The sequence below is a fragment of the Eucyclogobius newberryi genome, unplaced genomic scaffold, assembly GCF_026437365.1.
Source record: "Eucyclogobius newberryi isolate DKJ021-1_F unplaced genomic scaffold, fEucNew1.0.hap1 SCAF_22, whole genome shotgun sequence".
Classification (NCBI taxonomy): Eukaryota; Metazoa; Chordata; class Actinopteri; order Gobiiformes; family Gobiidae; genus Eucyclogobius; species Eucyclogobius newberryi.
This window is the reverse complement of record NW_027315857.1, coordinates 6231389-6249009: the sequence shown is the minus strand read 5'-3', so window position 1 is coordinate 6249009 and position 17621 is coordinate 6231389. Positions and strand designations below refer to the sequence as shown.

General features: G+C 40.1%; 1 protein-coding gene and 1 long non-coding RNA gene across 2 annotated transcripts; both read left to right on the top strand.

The window, feature by feature from the left end:
* Positions 1–4936: 4936 nt before the first annotated feature.
* LOC140371805 (uncharacterized) lies at positions 4937–6335 on the top strand. The gene is made up of 6 exons (XM_072459016.1): positions 4937–5114; positions 5180–5488; positions 5843–5884; positions 5952–6053; positions 6124–6155; positions 6222–6335. Exons 1-6 carry the CDS (start codon positions 5072–5074, stop codon positions 6333–6335), a joined length of 642 nt encoding a protein of 213 aa, XP_072315117.1. The 5' UTR covers positions 4937–5071.
* Positions 6336–12557: 6222 nt separating this feature from the next.
* LOC140372061 (uncharacterized) lies at positions 12558–15566 on the top strand. The gene is made up of 3 exons (XR_011928515.1): positions 12558–12845; positions 12950–12978; positions 15452–15566. It is a non-coding gene; the product is annotated as an uncharacterized lncRNA (long non-coding RNA).
* Positions 15567–17621: the final 2055 nt, after the last annotated feature.

Here is a 17621-nt window from a genome sequence, read left to right as displayed (position 1 = left end):
GTCTGGGGCTTGGGCCTTCAGAGAGGTCCTACACAGTCCCACCCGAATTAATCCACCTCTTATTACCATCATTATGATGCCATGACTCTAAACACTATGCATTTAGACAGAAACGTAGTTTAACCAGGCGTTGCGTCACCTTGTCCACGCCGTTGTCCACGTTGGAACTTTGAAAGTGGGGAACAATCCGCCTGTAACAGGCTTTGCAGCGTCGGCGTCGGACGACCTCTCCTTACAATGTCTAACTTTTCTTGAAAGGTTTGTCTTAAGATAAGATAAGATAAGATAATCGTTTATTGTCCACACATGGGGAAATTTCATTGTTAAAACGCAAGTCTTGAGAAAGACATTATAATTATATCCTCGACCAAATCGATATCTTTTCCTCCTTTGTGGGTGGGGTGGGGTGAAAAAACAGCTTAGTAGTACACAAATTAGTTTGTCTGTCAAATTCAGTTTCCTCGTTCTGAGGTTCTGCATAGCCCCGCCCATAGGACCTGCCTCTCAATATTAGTGATCCAATCAAAAGACGTGCTCGTGCTACACCTGCTAGCTGGCTCCTGTGCAACAGCCAGCAGCTCTAAAGCTGGTTGGTTGACACATCATTTTCATTTCCATTCACTCTAAGCTACAAGCACCCTCACTGTTGAGTCTGAAGGCCTGAGGGCAGATTTTAGATCCCTTGCAACACATGATGGCAGAATATGATTGGATCAAAGATCTGACATAAAGACCAGCCCTCCAAATCTCAACCTGGGGCTGAAGCAGTGCAACCAAGAGGAAAGCCATGAAATGAAGCGTATAACTCTTACTCTGGGGAGTAATGTAATAAATATTTGTGTGAAAATATATATTTTTTAAAATTATATTCTGATTATGTTTAGGCCTTGCTGGCCCTGACGGCCCACCACTGACATTTGTGATGTAATAATTGTAATCTGGACTTTATTATACTCAGAAATCAGAAAAGGTTTATTGCCATTGTCAATGAACAGAATTCACAAACATAGGAACTTACTCTGGTGATTTGGGGCAACATAAAACAATGAACAAGAATAAAACAACATATATAAAATCAAAAAGGGCATGAATTAACGAAAAACAATTTAAATCTACTATAGGATAAAGATAAATATAGGCTTACTATGTACACAAAATGTACAGTCAAATTTACAGATGTAGTGCTGAAAGTGAACAGTGCAAATTATTTAAAACAAAAAACAACGTAGTTATACAGCCTTTGCTGTGTTACAGAATATACAGACTGTGTTTTACAGTCTGTATATTCTGAAACACAACAAAGACAGTGGCATTATTCAAACTAAACGTCAAAAAAGAAGGACCTATTTCTGATTTTCATTAATAATACAGAATTCGTAAATAGTCTCTATATTCCATATTCTATACTCCATATTTCAGTTTTTTTTTTATTTATTTAAAAGTCTCAGATAATTTGGTGAATGTCTCTCTCCACTCTGCTTTCAAGCTTGCTTCTGTCCTGTATGTAAAGGAAACAAGGTTCATGTTTTTTCCAGAGGGAGCATTTGTACGAGGAGGTTCCAGATCAGAACAGACCAGCTCCAGTCTACAGTCTTCTATCTCCACATGAGGCACAAAGCCAGGTCAGAGACGCAGTCAAACTGTTACTGTCAATACTCTGGTGAGCAGAGAAACCAAGCAGCACCTCAAGACCACACGAAACAGGAACAGGATTCTGAGGATGTTCTGCACATTTTAGTTAAACTAAATATAGTTGTACATTTCAATTGTCTCTATTTGGCTTTTATTAACATTTGCTTGTCTCCATGGAGAAGTTATTTCTTTTCCTGGAGTTGAGTCAGAATGTGATTAGTTTTCTCCTATATGTCCATTATAATGTCAGGCCAGTCCTTTATTGTAGGTGCAGTTTGTGTCAAGCATTTTTGAACCAGACCTTTTCCCTGCTGCCAATAGTGTGCTCCAAAGTTATCCATTTATTAAGTTTATGGCAGGAGTTTTAAGGCCCAAATACATAGTTTAATCAAATGGAATGGCAATATCAAAATCAGTCTATAGCGCTATGATGATTCCAGTCCAATATTTGTGAGCAACAGGACAGTTGCTTTTTGGCTGCCACTGTTTCCCCAATAGTTGGAATTTCCCTGTGAATAATGAGCGCTTTGACATGGTGTTTTGAATAAACGTTTTCCCATTTATTTTTAAATATATTTGGTAGAATGGTCGTCCAGATTATTAATGCAGTTATATAATTTAGATATTATTCTCCTCGAAAGTTCTGATTTATAAGTCTTAATACATATTTCAGTCAGAGGGTTATAATGGTTGTTGCTTTGCTTAATTTCTTATAATAAATAAAAGACAGTTACACTGTCTGTTACACTGACTTTAAATCTCATGTCTAAGTTCTTTGGTACAAAACCTTGATCATAAACCAACCAATTTAAGATTTGAACATCTTTGTTTTGTCTGTATGTTTCGATTAGCTCCTTCCAGATTTTACCCAGCAATTCTTAACTTCCTCTAAATGACTCAACAGTTTGTCATCTGTCAGTGAGACCTGCACAGGAACCTCAGGCACAACATTACTCTTTTTCCATTGAGCTTCATATTCTGGCTCACACCAGCAACGCTCTGATTTGAACTGAAATACAGTAATTTTTCAGACAAGGTAAACCCCAGCCTCCTTTTTTTTCTGATGATTGTAGAGTTTTAAATCAGATTTGTGGTTTCCTGCCTTGCCACACAAATCTTGAGATTGTTTTATTCCTCTCATCAAACAGCCAGTTGGGGTTGGAAATTTGGAAAGTCTGGAGTTTTCTATAAATATATTAAGAGTAAAGTCAATTATTCTGTTAATGTTTAGGCCTTATAAATCCTTTAAGCTAAAGGTGTTTTATTTAAGCTTTCTGCTAGAGGGTCTGACACCTGCTTGTCGCCATGGAGATATTATAGCTGTGTCTAGAATGTCCCACAGTACGGCATTAAACTTGTCTCAGGTTAGAGTTCTTCATTTTCAGTTTCAGCTTCCTGTTTATAGCTTCATTTTGAGCACTTTTCACCATTCAAAAGATAGAATATTTTGTTTTGAATTGTTAATTGTCATGTCAACGGGACTCATTTTTCATCACTCTGAAACCCACAGACAGGTGAGATCTGTGGAGAGGCGAACCCGCTCACAGTAATGTTTTTTAAGTGTCTGTTTTATGTACCTGTATAATATAATATACAAAAAACTTAATTTAAAATGTTTCCTTCATTAAGCATTTTTGTAACATTTAGGCTTCATATCATTTGGAGAAAGCATTTTCTAAACAAAATGTTATCTTCTTCCTTTGTCTCATCAGGTAGAAGACAGAGTCAAGTCCCCCACATACTCTGAAGTTGGCTTTACCAGCAGCAGCAGCACCAGCAGCGCCCCCGGTGTCTGAGAGGGGAAGGTGCAGGTCAAACTGTGCCGCACTCCACCATCACTTCCCCGTAGCATTGACTCCTCATATCATTTATACTTCATATTTTACTTTTGTATTTGTAACCAGAAACACTGTCCTGAGGAACTTCTGATATAAGACGTTGAAGTTAACTGTAATACTAGTATACACCATGTGAACGTTTAAGTGGAGTAATAATGAGGCCTGTGAAGCATCACTTGTACACAATGCTCTGTGGTTTTGACACAGGAACTAGCAGCAGATCTGGCAGGGGCTCTGTCTGGCATTATAGTCGGGTCTGTTTGAGTGTTTAAAAAGATCATGTGTCTTTTTGAAGCTAATGGCTACAGAAGGTTCTCAAACTTTGCATGAAATCATTTTCTGGGACATTAATATGTGATTTTGTCGTGCACGAATACAATACCACCTTGTTTTAAAAATAGTGTATAAGTCATGCTATGCTTATGTCCACAATGATTGCAAATTGCATATCAACGCAAACAAACCAATATATTATATATATTATTACTTTAGATCGTGTGTGGTGTATTATTCTCTTTACATTGTGGTATGATTACATTGTGTACTTATACAATCCAAGCACAAGTATACAATGTAAACATATAGACTTCAATATGAAAGTGCATGTAAGTGTTGAGTACTCGGGGTGCTCTGGGCCAAGGCTTGAACTTAGGGATCATCATTGACGCAAAAGAGAATAAAAATATGGAGTAAAATTACTTTACATTGAGCAAACATTTTCACTGCAGAAGAATCCACGTACCACCTGAAGCCCGTGTACTGCCAGAGGTACATGTACCACAGTTTGGGAAACTGCAGTAGTCTATATTTAGGTCCATTTTGAACACAGACAAAAACACATGCATCTTCTGAAACTAATGCCAACACAGAGCTGCCACGCTTTAATTGAAATAATGTCCCATTTTATTTTTAATCATATTATGTCATCTACAAATACATTACCCCTTTAAAAATAGTTTTCAAATAAAGATATGGAAGAAAGACTATTATTATCAAGTCCATAACGATGCATTACACACAAAGACAAACACTCATTATATCCACACATTTGTACATATTATTCTCTTTGCATTGTGGTATGATTATATTGTATATTTAGACATATAGATTACCCCCCAAAAAGTTAAATAGAGAACATGTGAACCCAAACATATAGACTTCAAAAATGAGTATGCAGGTATTTAATGTTGCCACGGTCACGGCTGTGAGCTAAGAAAAGGTAACACAGGGTTTGGGGGTCCTCAGAACTATATACAACTCATGAGGCTTACTTTACATTTCACTGTTTCAACAGCAGAACAATCCCTTGTCACAGTCAGGCCTGAGGAACTGGCTGATTTTACAGGACTGAAAGATGAAAAGTGAAAGTAAAGCCAGGACCACTTTGTTCTCACAGAGATGACATTTCTACTATAGGAAAGAACAGGCTTGTCCAATCCCTCTTTAATAAACACAACTGTGAGACATGCTTTCTGATGCATTGCTTTGTCCGGATGTCCTTTATGTGGCCTGCATGAGCACTCACATCAAGATAAAAAGCCCGCCCCTTTGTAACCATCTTAAAAGCATTATCAAGAACCCTACATTTCCACTGTTGCACTATGAACTACTTAATTCTAGTGGCTCTTCTTCTGGCCAGCCTCAGTAAGTACTATCTAACATTTGAACACATTTATCATGACTAATAATGATTATATTATTTGTTTCAGGCTGGAGCTCTTGGTCTAACAAAGTGAACATAAAGTCTGGTGAAGATGCTTTCTTGTCATGCAGGAATGTTAACGACAAAAAAGAAGTGTTTTGGTCCAGGCTGGTCAACAACGAGAACTATAGCTGCATATTCACCGCAAAGCCCGAGCCGTGTGAGGGAAATAATAACAGATTTAATATAAGTTATAATAGTTCTTTTGTCACTCTCAAAATCCAGCGCGTCGAGATCGCCGACAGTGGCTTCTACTTTTGTGTCAGTAATCTTTATGGATCTGGACAAACTAATGTTGTGCAGTTAAATGTTGAAGGTAAGATTTAAATATTGCATTTTTACTTATCTTGTATTCTCAAATTTGCATTCGCTACATATCATTTCATTAAACCTTGTGCAGCATTTCATTCAAATTCTTACTTAATTTAGTTACTATACTAAGTATGTAAGTGTTCAGTTATGGAGTTCCACAAGGATTGGATCTGGTTCCTTGGCTTTTTAAAAAACAATCCTTTATAGGAAATAAGAGCATAGTTCCGGGTGTTGGTTGTGGTACGGTTGTTCTCTTCATCTCAAAACTCACTACATCGTCCGTCCTTATTTCATACAACATTTCATTCTTATTTTGTATCCATCATATACAATTAACAATTGTGTTATTTGTTCTTAGATTACAGCTCGCAAGACGATAAAAAGAGTACTGAATGTGAAGGTATGACTCTTAAAATTTGAAAAAAATTAAATGTATTAAATAACTTAAGTAAAAATGTGTCCTATAGGTCATTTATCATTGTGGATAAGCATAAGCCTTGGGGTTCTCTGTATTCTTCTTACAATGGCCATTGTTTGGTTTGCTCTTAAAGTCAAGAAACTTCAAACAGGTATATTTCACCTTCAACATTATTTCAAATTTATTTGTAAAATATTTGACAACTCCCAACTCCATTGCAGCTCAGAGACAAGAACTGAATGGATCAAACGAGGTTAATTTGAACCAGGCACAAACATGTACTCAAACCCTGTTTTCTGACTCATGCTTTGCCTTACAGGACCTGGCTAATGACAACTTAAATTATGCTGCTGTGAATTTCCGAGCAAAAGCAAGACGGACCAACAAAGCTCTTCATAATGATCCAAATGTCATTTATGCTGCTACTAGATAAATAAAGGGGAATTGTCACTTTATGCATATTCTAAAGCATTTAATGTGAGTTTCCAGAATAAAGTGTGTAGTATAATGTCTGAGTGGCTGACCACAGTTTTGTGGTGTTTTGTGCAGCACATGCACATGTTTCACTGGCATTGATCATTTTCCACTGAGGTGAAGTTTGAACCACAAAACATTGTGCATTAACAAAGCAGCAAGTCTATTTCAGTGGCAAGCGTGTATTTTTGTTTGGTTTGGGGTCAGAGTGGGGAAGTAACTAATACATGTAGAATACACATCGAGAAACTGTTCTGATTTTTAGGAAAGAAGCTATAGTTGAATAAATCATAAGGAACACATGATAGTACTTCATCATTTTGGACTGTGGTTCACACGACACTGCTCGAGGAGAGTGTGTGCATTTCTTTAAGGAGTCATTTACAGAAAACTCTCACAAAATAATTTACAAACTACATTTTAAGGCAAGTATTCTGTTACTAAATACATTTACAAAAATATTCTACCCCATCACTAATAGAGTGTTAAAATAGTTTTGCTCACATTGCCAATTATTTCTTCTAATATAACACAAACAACATTCTTTGTAGAAGTAGAATGTAGTGGAGTGGTCTGGCAACTTGAAACTGAACTTTTTATTAACAGGACATTTTATGTTCAGTGCTAGATACTTAATATGTCATAAAAAGATCTTAGTCTGGATGAGATGATAAATGTTAGAAATATAGAAAATGTTTTGTGAGCAAAATGTGCATCATTACCTGTGCTTCTTTTATTTAGCTGCAAATACACATTTTCTCTCCCCAGTTTCATGTGAGTCCAGTGAATCTGTGGTAGACTGTGCATTTCACATTTAATAATACAAAAATATACTTGAATATACAGTATTTTTGTGCTTGAGGTTTCTTCTTTGAGAATATTTCCGCAGTGCTCAAACTGTCAATATGAATGCCACGCCATGTCCCAGCCTGCTTTAAGTTGTCCATCATTGTCCCTGTCTCCAAGAAGCCCCGGATCACTGGACTTAAAGGTGGAATGGACGATTTTTTGGCCCAAATCTGAATCTCATTTCCTCGTGGCGTGGACAGCCGATTAGTCCTGCCACCTATCAATCATAGGATGCACCTACTGCTCACCTGCAGCCTCGTCGGCTCGTCCCCAGAGAGCAGCATGTTTCCCCATGTCTAAGCGCATGGATCTATCATAATATAGTTCCATCAGTGTACAGGACTAAATTAAGACAGTTCGAGCTGGCTCAGAAGAGACGGAAATCTACGGGAGACGAGAGATACGATGCGATCCGTCGCGCTAATAAACAAATGCACGTGTAGCATCGAGGCTTTATTGTGCATCTGCATGGGGGGAGTGCGCATGCGCACTTCTGCTTGAGTTCTAAAATCGTCCATTACGCCTTTAATGACTACAGGCCTGTGGCGCTGACGTCTGTAGTCATGAGGTCATTTGAGCGCTTGGTCCTCCCCCACCTGAAGTCCCTCACCTCCCCTCTGCTGGACCCCCTGCAATTCACCTACAGAGCCAACAGGTCTGTGGACGACACCATCAACCTGGCACTACACTTCACCCTGCAGCCGCTGAACTCCCCGGGAACCTACGCCAGGATCCTGTTTGTGGACTTCAGCTCTGCATTCAACACCATCCTCCCTGCTCTGGTCCAGGACAAGCTCTCCCAGCTCAACGGGCCTGACTCCACCTACAGGTGGGTCACTGACTTCCTGACGGATCGGAGGCAGTGTGTGCGGCTGGGGAAGAACTCGGACTATCAGCACAGGAGTTCAACAGGGCTATGTACTTTCCCCTCTGCTCTTCTCCCTGTACACAACTGCTGCACCTCCAGCCACGACTCCGTAAAACTGATCAAGTTTGCGGACGACCCTCATCGGGCTCATCTCGGACGGGAATGAGTCTGTCTACAGGAGGGAGGTGGACCGGCTGGTGTCCTGGTCCAGCTGTAACAACCAGGAGTTCAACGCACAGAAAACAGTGTAGAAAGTCGTGGACTTCAGGAAAGTCACAGCCCCCAGCCCCCCCTCACCATCACAAACTCCCCCATCACCACTGTAGACTCCTTCCGCTTCCTCGGCACCACCATCACCCAGGACCTCAAGTGGGAGCTCACCATCAGCTCCATCATCAAGAAGGCCCAGCAGAGGATGTACTTCCTGTGGCAGCTGAGGAAAGCCAATCTGACAGCGGAGATGATAGTGCAGTTCTACACGGCCATTCTCACCTCCTCCATCACTGTGTGATACGCTGGAGCCACAGCCAGGGACAAACAGAGACTATAGCGCATTGTGCGGTCGGCTGAGAAGGTGACCGGCTGCAGACTTCCATCTCTTCAGGACCTGTACGTCTCCAGAGCTCTGGGACGAGCAGGTCGATCACAGCCGACCCTTCTCACCCTGGACACGGACTATTTGAGCTACTCCCCTCAGACAGGAGGCCACTCCCCTCAGACAGGAGGCTACGGTCCATCCGGACCAGAACCTCTCATCACAAGAACAGTTTCTTAAACTCTGCCGTTGGACTCATGAACACTTCCAAAACATTGTTAATTTAACCACAATTTAATTCATTCACTGCACTGTTCACTTTTTGCACTACATCTGTAAATCCAACTGTACATTTTTATTTTTTATCCTATAGCAGATTTTGAAGGTCCCATAACATGCAAAATCGACTTTTCAGAGCTTTTAACCTTCTTACATTGCTATTTGTGCTTCATATATGTACCCAGAGTGTTCTTTTGATTGATTCCCGCAGTTTTTAGCTATATTACAGACTATCTCCTTTCCTCCAATCTCCAAACTGACGGGCGGTGGGGCAAGGCCGCGTCATAAGGGCAAGCACGCGTCACCATAGACATATAGATATATCTGTTCTGCGCACGCTGTAGAATAAACACCAGATTTATTTAGTCTCAAAGTAGTGTTGATCTGAAGTTCTATCGTTTCTCACTCATTCGCGCGGAGCGGCGCAGCGCGGAGCAGACAACTGTGGGGAACACACTACGTCACGGGTGGGCGGGGCAAACACGCGCTCTGAGACTACGTCACGGGTTGGGCGGGGCACACACGCGCTCTCTGAGACTACGTCACGGGTTGGGCGGGGGAGCCAGATCGCTCTTCGCAAGGGTGGGGGCGAATATCAAACCAAGCCGTCTGCATTTCCGGGTTGGTGAGGGGGTCCTAGGTCTGGGTGATATTTCTTAACTATTATGTTAAGGGTGTTGCACAACCCTTATTATTATCAATTATACACTTAGGATGGACTACGAAACGTGAAAAAAAGCATGTTATGGCACCTTTAATTGTTTTACTCTTTGACTTATATAGGTTGTTTCAATCATTGTTTTATGTTGCACCAAATCACCAGAGCAAGTTCCTACGTTTGTTAATTCTGTTCATTGACAATGGTAATAAACCTTTTCTGATTCTGATGAAGTGACAGCGATTGTTTTGGAAGAAACATGGACACTTTATTCACTTTATTCTTATAATGACCCATTTACTGTGAGATACTTCCAATACCAATGAAGTTATACTGGCTTTTATATTTTATTTTTGCTTATTGCTATTAGAGTATTGTTCATGTTGTAATGGTTTATTATATACACTAAACACTGTGATCTAACAGCTTATAGTTCAATGGGTTCAAGACCAGAGATCTTATTTTCTCCCCTCTTTACATCATTTGAATAGATTATAATTTTTTTAAAAGAAAATACAGCCAATCTATGGAGTGCAAGTTGGCACCGGCTGCACTTTGGCTCATCAGCACCAAACTAATGGTCACATGTCAGTGCACACTGGCTTCTCTGGCTTCAGCCACAGAAGAGACACGTCCATAATGAAAGCAGCAGACAGAGATGACAGGCCCACTCAGACCAGACTCCTCACACCGACATCGCTCTGAGCACAGACATATTTATATTTGTGTCATTTGTAAAGCTGAAATACTATATCTTTTGAATTCATATTTTCTTGATTAAGAATAAACAAATTCAATGTAAATAATGCACGATAAATATGCACACATTTTAATTTGGCATGAACGTCTTGATCAACAGTAACCTCATTCATTTTACTCACTATCGTCCACCCCTGAAGTCAATGTTAAATGTTTTAGAAAGTCTTAAATTATGAACTATTCATCTAATTAACTCTTGTAAATAAACTCTCTAACAGTATTTACTGATGCTGTAGCTCAGTTCTTGTGACTAAAATCTAACCCTTTTTTTTAATGATTCTGTGTTTTCTCATTTGAATTGCTTGTCAACCAAGTTAAAAGTGTTTGTGTTTTGTTGTGAGAGCAAGTTTTACGTCTTTTATCTAAAGTAAAGCCTTTTTTAAACCGCCCCGACCTTGAAAGGACTAAGCCAGACTCAAAGACTGGGGAGATGGAGCTTTCTCTGTTGTTGGCCTCAGACTCTGGAACAAGCTGCTCCTCGATGTGAACACCATCACAGACTTTGGCCTTTTTAAATCCAGGCTCCAAATGTATTTATTCAGACTGGCTGTTAACACTCAGTTATGCAGAGCCACTTATTACGTACAGTTTGTGTTATTGTCTGCTCTGTTCATTGTATTGTATAATGGTTTTATATTTTGTTTTGCCTTTATTTTATTGGAAAGCACTTTGGTGACCTTAAGTGTGAAGGGCTCTATAATAAAGCTTGATTGATTGATACATATATTTGGTCTGGTTTTACAATGAAATGACTGTAATGTATTAAAAATAAAAGGTTAATTCTGTAATAATAATAGACCTGGTGTCTGATCTTCTGTTCCATCTCATTACACATCACTCCCTCCTCGAAACGATCTGATAAACGTTCAGAGGAAACAAACTCAGAATGCAGTGAAAAGAGAAGTATATTTTGAGAGAGGGTGGAGATCAGAAGTGTGGCTTTATCTGCATTTCACTGGGGATTAGAGGAGCTGCAGAAGTTCCTGGTTTGAAACAGAAGCGAGTCAGTCATCATGAGGACAGCTCCACTTTTAATATCCTTTCTTAGTGAGTGTTTTTTACTTTTAACCTAAGTCTGTCTGTTTGTTTGTTAAATGCATATAAAGTGTTATAGAAAGTCCATTCATTGTTCAGTGCTAACTCTGACTCATGTGTTGCACAGTGCTGTGTGGAGGAAGACCAGGACTCACCACAGAAGAGACTCATGTTTACACTGCAGTGGAAGGACAAAACTTTAAACAAAAGTTTAAGTTTAATGAACGTGGTCAGTTGTTCATCTGTAAAAATGACTGTGAGAAAACTGAAGATATTTTGGTTCAGACTTCTGGCTTTATCGTGGACAACGGGAGATACAGCATTGGAATTAAGGCATATTCAGATCATGTTAACATAACTTTCAGGATACAAAATGTGAGCAGCTCTGACTCTGGCTCATACACATGTGAAATGAGGTCTGGAGCAGAGAAGATGGAGCATGTCCAATTTCACATTAATGTCATCAGTGGTAATTATTACATTTATTATTAGTTGTACGTAATCCTTTCTCTTTCTTAGCATTCATTCTTTGCTTTTTTCACTTCTTAAAATATTATAAAACTGTGAGGGAAAAAAATATTAAACTAAATGAGAAAATTTGCCAGCACATGAAACTGCTGCGATGGGCTCTGTGCAGAGAGAAGCAGATTGTTATTCTATTTGATTTTTTGGTTGCTTCAACAGTAGAATTAGCGTTAGCATTGAGACATGTCCCTTTAGAAACACACAAGTCTTTAACATTGGGGAAAGACTCATTAAGGTGTATCTTCTTTTTCTGTTGCTTAAGGGGCTGTATCTGGTTTTCACTGTTTTGAAACGTGAAAGACAGTTAGTTCCTTTTATGCATGTCATAAAGTTAAATCTGTTTTTTCTCCAGTACAGATCAGAGCAGCTCTTAAGGTCAAAATGAAACCCCAGTGCGTTGTCTCCATCTAATTATTTTGTGTGGAGAGCAGAGTGTTTTTTTCAAACCCAGCTCTGCCACACAACCACACTTTGCATGGTGGCTATGCTAGCAAATGTTTAAGTTTAACTGTATATTTTTCCACAATTAGGGTAAGGTTAGTGGACTCAGAGGTATATCGACATGTTTTTGATTAGAAAACATCATAACACGGCTAAACCCGACTTTAAAATGTTTTCTATGATCCCGAAACTCATTTTAGCTGCAATCTCAGGTCTGACTGTTACTCCAGTATCTGCAGCACTTCCCTGTTCTTTAGTGCATCTGGAGCTCTTTTTAAAGGGACTCCTGTCTCCACAGCCGTCCATAATGTGACTACACAGGACAGAGAAGCCTCATCTGAACCTTCTCACCGTGAGTCCTGCAGCTCCACAGTAGAAAGAGCGGTGTGTGCGTATGAATAAATCCATGTGTGGTGACTTACAGGTGTTACTCTGTATGTGGCTCTGGCAGCTGCTCTGATCCTGCTTTTGGTCACTTTGTCCATTCTGTTCTGGAGAAAGAGAGTCAACAAAACAAAAGGTGAAACAACTAAAATGTTTTAAAATTCATCAATAAAAATCAATAGAACATTAAAGAAGAAAAATGTATTTATTGTGGTTTTGTTTTACATCCCACGTGTCCAGAGTTCAATGAGTGCGTGCAAATACCAGAGGTGAGAATCTTCAGATTAAACATAATAATTATGTTTGTTTTTTAATTCATTCAGTACAACTTCAAATATCAGTCACTAATCGACTATAAGAAAATACCTATGTTGTATTTTGATCATCGTAATCTGGACTATACGGACTGCAAAACACAATTTATAACACAACACAGTGGCAGCATTAAACCAAAATCAAAATATCCCAAAAGAATGAACAATTTCTGATTTTCATTAATACAGAATGTGTAAATATTCTCTATCTAGAAGCCCTCAGTCACCATATTTCAGCCTTTATTTGTTTGACAATGTTTTTAGAAACACTTTCTAACTTGTCCACAGGTAAAATCATTTTTAGTTGCAGCCCTAAATAAAACCATGACATAATTTTCATCACATCTAAGACAATTTGCCAAATGTCTCTCTCCACTCTGCTTTCGAGCTTATATCTGTGGTTTACACAGGGCCGGCCCAGCCTATAAGCGAACTAAGCAGCCGCGTAGGGCCCCGAGGCGTTAATAGGGCCCCCAATCTGGCAACCCGTCTTATGCGAAGTGCAAGCGCAGCGTGCTCCACTAGTGTAGTAGCGCTGATAGCGCGGCAGCGCACACAGCGGTAACATATAACGCACAAACCGCATTTATTTGTAATGACAATCTGGCAACCGAGACACCAAACCTGCGCTGATTGGTCAACTCCATTGTGAGTGAGGAGAACGAGAGCAAAACATAAACACAACACAACGTGGTCCTCATGTCGAGAGGAATATATCCCCCCGATGCCGAAAAACGAAAGAAGAAACTTATCGACGATGTAAAGAAACTGCAAACTCAACAACACTTTCCAGGTATTGAACTTATCTTACAAAGAGACGGTTAATGCTGCTGTTTGAAACAACACGATTCTGTCACGTTAGTTCGCTCAGGCTGGAGGCGAGGAGAGCTCTGCCCCGCGCACAATAATATGTCTGAATGAAAGATAATAAGCTTAACATTTACACCAGCCTGGTAGTGTGAGCTGCAGGTGAGGCCGGTGAGGGGCGTCTATGGCCCGGGTCACTAAGAGGCGGAGATCCGGTCCGGACGAGCGCCGTCTCGTCCAGAACCTCTGACGTGAAACTTTGGAGTGAACAGTGTGCGGCCCTGTCCCGGGCCCCTGTCCCGGGCCCCTGTCCCGGGCCCCTGTCCCGGGCCCCTGTCCCGGGCCCCTGTCCCGGGCCCCTGTCCCGGGCCCCTGTCCCAGGCCCCTGTGCAGCCTCAGTTAGAGATGAGCGGGTTTGAGTTTGCGTCCCTCTCTCTCACATCACCATGTGTGAGAGCAATCGTGACTCGTGATGTCTGTTTTACTTTGACTTCTTAACGTGGAATGAGAGGAACGTAAAGGTTTATGCACGTAAGGTCCATCAGCCAATCACATCGCAGCATTGTTTCATGCAGGAGTCCAGTGTGTGATGTTCTGATCAGAACAAACATTTATATTGTAATTCACTTTTAATAGAGCAATAAAACATTTCAATTTAATTTAAAAAGCATCATTAGACTATTTGTTATAAATTATAATAAATTGATAGTGAAAAATAACCAGACATATTATGATTGCGTCTGTTATAGAATAATACTATATATTTTTATACAAAAGTGGCAAAGCTGCAGAAACGCAGTCTCTTCACTATAGCTAGGTTTGGACCTTCACTTCTCGTTCTGTTCATTCTCTGGGAATAATATGTTTGCACTGTTTTATCAGTGTTAATTGTTAATCAAGCAATGCTTATGCCATTTGTTTAATTTAATATAACTTGTTTTGTCACTTTGGCAAGAAGGAACAGTTGGGAGCTGTAAAAGATAAATTAGTAAGGATAACTATTACTTTTACATTTTCAGTTAAAATGAATCAATTTGACCATAATTATTTTTCATAGCCAATATTGTATTGAGTAATTAAGTACACTAATGTATTAATAACTGGCTTTAGTCATTTTCTCCTGGCACAGTTTCATCACATCATCATTTTATAGCATTACAACCTCAACATTTTACTCATATGCACCAGAAGACCCAAAAAAGGTCTGAAAATTTCTGGGGGAGAGCCAGACCCCCCTGTTCATTAATTTAAACTGCTAATGTGGCTGTAGATCCTTAACGCCCACAAATACGCCCCAAAACATATCTGGGACGTGTGTTATCTGTACAGGGAGTAGAGGTGATGTCAGCGGAATACCAAGTTGCATTGTGGGATTTAAGTTTTCAATATTTGAGTTTGTGAGGTGTTGAGAATAAACTAACTGGCAAACGGATGCCCTGGAGTTTTGGTGCGCTTTGTTTGCGTTGAAGAAAGTTCCCATATGTGAATTGTTTACTGACAATGGCAATAAAACTGATTCTGATGACGTGGTGAGGGGCCCCCAAAAATGTTTTCGCTTAGGGCCCCCTGAAGGCTTGGGCCGGCCCTGGGTTTACATAAAGGAAACAATGTTTTTTTCCAGAGGGAGCATTTGTACGAGGAGGTTCCAGATCAGAACAGACCAGCTCCAGTCTACAGTCTTCTATCTCCACATGAGGCACAAAGCCAGGTCAGAGACGCAGTCAAACTGTTACTGTCAATACTCTGGTGAGCAGAGAAACCAAGCAGCACCTCAAGACCACACGAAACAGGAACAACATCTGTTCTGAGGAAGTTCTTAGTGTGTAATTTGCACATTTTAGTGAAAGTTTGGTTTGGACTAAATATGGTTGTACATCTCAACTGTCTCTATAGGGCATTTATTAAAGGTGTACTAACCTAACCGGGCCGCACAAAAACTCAGTGACAGCATCTTCTCCTACGTAACTTTCGCCTGTCCCTCATGACACACTAATACGCTCGTCTGTGGATATATAATGAAAAGCCTTATAGGAAATTGCCAATGAAATCCATTAAATATAATGGCAAGTATATTATATCTCTGCTCTTGTCCTGCGTGAGAACATAACTGATAAGTGCTTTATACATGATACATCATCGCGGTGTTTGATGACACGCTGCCCAAAAGTAGACCCACAAGCCAGCGAAAATGAGTAAAAAACAAAAGTCTTTGGAGAGCGTTTTTGCAAAGGGGAAAAGGCAAAGTGAGGAGCAGACGAGGAGCAGACGAGGAGCCAGCGAGGATTTTGGAGGACATGTCACCTGGGCCAGCATTCTGCAACTGCTACGCGATCACCTGTTTTTACTTTTACAATAGTTTGAGCGCTACTTCCCGTGCGCAAAAGATCCATGAACTGCACGTGAATGGATCGTGACCCATTTGTGATTCAACCGGGCGAATCGAGCATGTGCAACAAGAGGATCAGCTGTTGGAGATTGAAAATGACGGTGATCTTAAACGTATATTTGAGGGAACAACTCTGCTGACTGCCATATTTATCTGATGAGCTTCCACCAGTCAGAGGAACAGTGAGGACACGTGTAACTGTACGTTATTTTACTCCAATTCGGATCTTTTGGAATAGAACACTTAATAATGTACAAACGCGTCTTTTGAGAACATTTCGCCTTCCGAGCTGAATCGAATGGAAGCCCAAGCCCCGCCCACTTTTGCGCATAACCTGGCACACCGGTCCGTGAAAATAAAACCTACATTATTCCGGTCCGTGGTGCAAAAAAGGTTGGGGACCCCTGCTTTACACCATTCAAAAGTTTGAATATTTTGTTTTGAATTGTTGATTGTCATGGCAACGGTACGGCCAGACAGGTCTGTGGAAAGGCAAACCCGCTCAGTACAAACATGTTGTTTAAGTTTCTGTTTTAGAGATAAAATCTTTAATTGAATACACATAAGATAAATACGTTTAATGCCATACTGTGGGACATTCCAGGCAAAGCAATAACATTTATATTTTTAATATGAAACGATGTGTGTCTCAGTTTGTGGTGTTTCATCGCATGTGAGGAGGAGGGAGGGAAGGAGGGAGAGAGGAGGAGTAGTTCCAGAGCATAATCTTACCTGTAAATGCTTTCTTCTTCTTCACAAATCTGTTTGTTGTTGGCGTGAGCCAAAGGAAAGTGACTTTCTCAAAGTTTCAAGCCCCTCCCCTGAGCGTTACCATGGAGCTGATCTCCCTAATAAATGATATAATGCTTAAAAGAGCAACAATGAGGGACCAATAAGAATACATTTATATTATTTAATCAATTTGTGGCAATAATATTCTATTTTTAAATTAATATGCTGTATTAAAGGGCAGGGAAGTTAACTGTTATAAAATTTTAAACATTCATTCATTTTCTACTGCTTGTTCCCGTTAGGTCGTGGGTGACTGGAGCTTATCCCAGTGACTTTGGGCCTTATGCAGGGTACACCCTGGACAGGGGCCAGCTCGAAGCTAAAAAAATATATATATATAAATGGTTCGTGAATAATCGTAACATCCTGATATTTCTTCTCATGATAATCGTGACTCTAAAATTAATGTCGTGACATCCCTAGTCCTGACATGAGGTACGTTTGTACCAATTTTTTGTTGACGATTAGGGGTTCAAAATTGGGATGGTTTGTGGTTTGCTCATTGCTCAAAATGATTTTATTTTTTGCTCATTGTGTTTTGTTTTCAATGAAAACTGTAGAAGCAGATGCCAAAAGCACAACGAGGTGCATTTTTCACAGTGTTGCGTTTGAT

Bases quoted from the DNA above. Each gene is read 5' to 3' on its own strand.
- LOC140371805 (XM_072459016.1), top strand. From the start codon at position 5,072: ATGAACTACTTAATTCTAGTGGCTCTTCTTCTGGCCAGCCTCA. The intron at 5,489-5,842 runs GTAAGATTTAAA...ATTTGTTCTTAG, and splicing joins TGTGCAGTTAAATGTTGAAG to ATTACAGCTCGCAAGACGAT. The intron at 6,156-6,221 runs GTTAATTTGAAC...TTTGCCTTACAG, and splicing joins AACTGAATGGATCAAACGAG to GACCTGGCTAATGACAACTT.